This window comes from Oculina patagonica, chromosome 10 (assembly GCF_052425735.1).
Source record: "Oculina patagonica isolate OP01 chromosome 10, crgOcupat, whole genome shotgun sequence".
NCBI lineage: Eukaryota > Metazoa > Cnidaria > Anthozoa > Scleractinia > Oculinidae > Oculina > Oculina patagonica.
Window position 1 is genome coordinate 15,138,377 of NC_135767.1, and position 1,503 is coordinate 15,139,879.

The 1,503-nt window shown below is 41.8% G+C and overlaps 1 protein-coding gene across 1 annotated transcript; it reads right to left on the reverse strand.

Moving 5' to 3' along the window:
• Nucleotides 1–376: 376 nt before the first annotated feature.
• LOC144667497 (uncharacterized) lies at nt 377–1,223 on the reverse strand. Its single transcript, XM_078528918.1, has one exon. It carries the CDS (start codon nt 878–880, stop codon nt 380–382), a length of 501 nt encoding a protein of 166 aa, XP_078385044.1. The 5' UTR covers nt 881–1,223; the 3' UTR covers nt 377–379.
• Nucleotides 1,224–1,503: the final 280 nt, after the last annotated feature.

Consider the following 1,503-nt stretch of genomic DNA (forward strand, 5'->3'; position numbering starts at 1 on the left):
TCCCATTCGTAAACAGATCGGACATGACCTAAACTTTTGATTTTGATACTTTCTCACTTCACGCGAGTTGGAAAAGCACAATACGATCCATGAGTTCATAAATTAAATTTACTTTTGCACTATTCACACTTGTTAGTCAACTTGGTAATTAAATGTATCTAACTCCTGAGAAACAGCTTATGTAACTAATTTTGTGAACTTTGTGAACCAAAAAATGCTGGACTAGTCTTATTTGCTCACCAAAACAGTTCAATGTGTATGCTCTTGTATGACAATAATTCTATTTACTACTTCTTTGTATGTTGGTCATTGACTTTTTTAAAGTGAGTGGCTCCTGAAGGAGCCGTTGGTTGGTAAGTATAGACGCTAAGGGGAGCGGTTAGTCATAGTCCGCTGGTCTTAACTTCTCACGGAAGCGGTTCGCCATTCTCGCGAGATATTCCGGCCTTAGAAGGCTGGGGCAAGGTGCACCTCTAAATTCCTCCTGGAGTACTTCTCTGACGATCTGCGACGCCGGTTTAAAGAGATCTGCAGCAGCTTCGTTCTTGATACGAGATTTGATCCTCGCTTCTATTTCTGCTCCAAAAGCTGGGAGGTGGCTGTGAGTTCTACTGCCAACTGCAAAGCTGCCGTCGGCTCTTTGGCTTACTGCAGCTCTGCACCGGTGATCCCTCGTTCTAATCGTACACTGCCAGGTTGTTGTGTTGCCCTGGTGCCTCTTCACATTATATGTATAACCGAAGCTGTCAATAAGCTTCCTTTTTCCACGCTCAGTTCCTCCCTCCACGATCTGAAATGTCCGCTGGAATGGGTCAGCACGCTTGTGACGTTTTTGGGACTTAGCGATGAGACATTTATCGCCCACGGGTTTTTCTGCCATCGTTTCTTGTTTTTCTGATGTTAGCTGATAAAGCGTAATAACTTAGTTAAAACGAGCAAACCTTTTATACACAGCCCGTGGATCAAAATTACAAAGCAAAAAAAATGCGCCGATTTGATTGGTCAACTCGTTAATTAATAACAACAATAGGCCCTAAACTTGTGATATTTTCTCACCTCTTGCGCACAATAGAACCCACGCGTCGACATATTTTAGCTCTATTCAAATTGTAATGAACTTCGAGAAACACGCAAACAAACAAACAAACAAACAAAGGCCTGGTTTTCACTAGCGACGCAAGCACAAGCACAAGCATAAGCGCAATCACGCAAAAATAGCAAATTTTGATCCTTGTTCTTGTGCTTGCCGCAAGCAAATGCATAAAACTGCAATGCGCTTGTACTTTTGCTTGAGTAGGAAGCTGTTATCACGGTGAGAGATTACGTTTTATTTAGTTTTTCGATGCCTTTTTCGAGGATTGTGCACGAGCTTTGTACTTATCTCCACACATAACAGAGGATGAAAGTTGCAAAGCACTCACTGCCATAACTTGAAGTAGGGTTACGTTTATGATCAAGACACTCAAAACTGCCTTGTATATTGTTGAATCTTTTTTATGCATA

Coding starts and splice junctions, on each gene's coding strand:
- LOC144667497 (XM_078528918.1), bottom strand. CDS start 880: ATGGCAGAAAAACCCGTGGGCGATAAATGTCTCATCGCTAAGTCCCAA.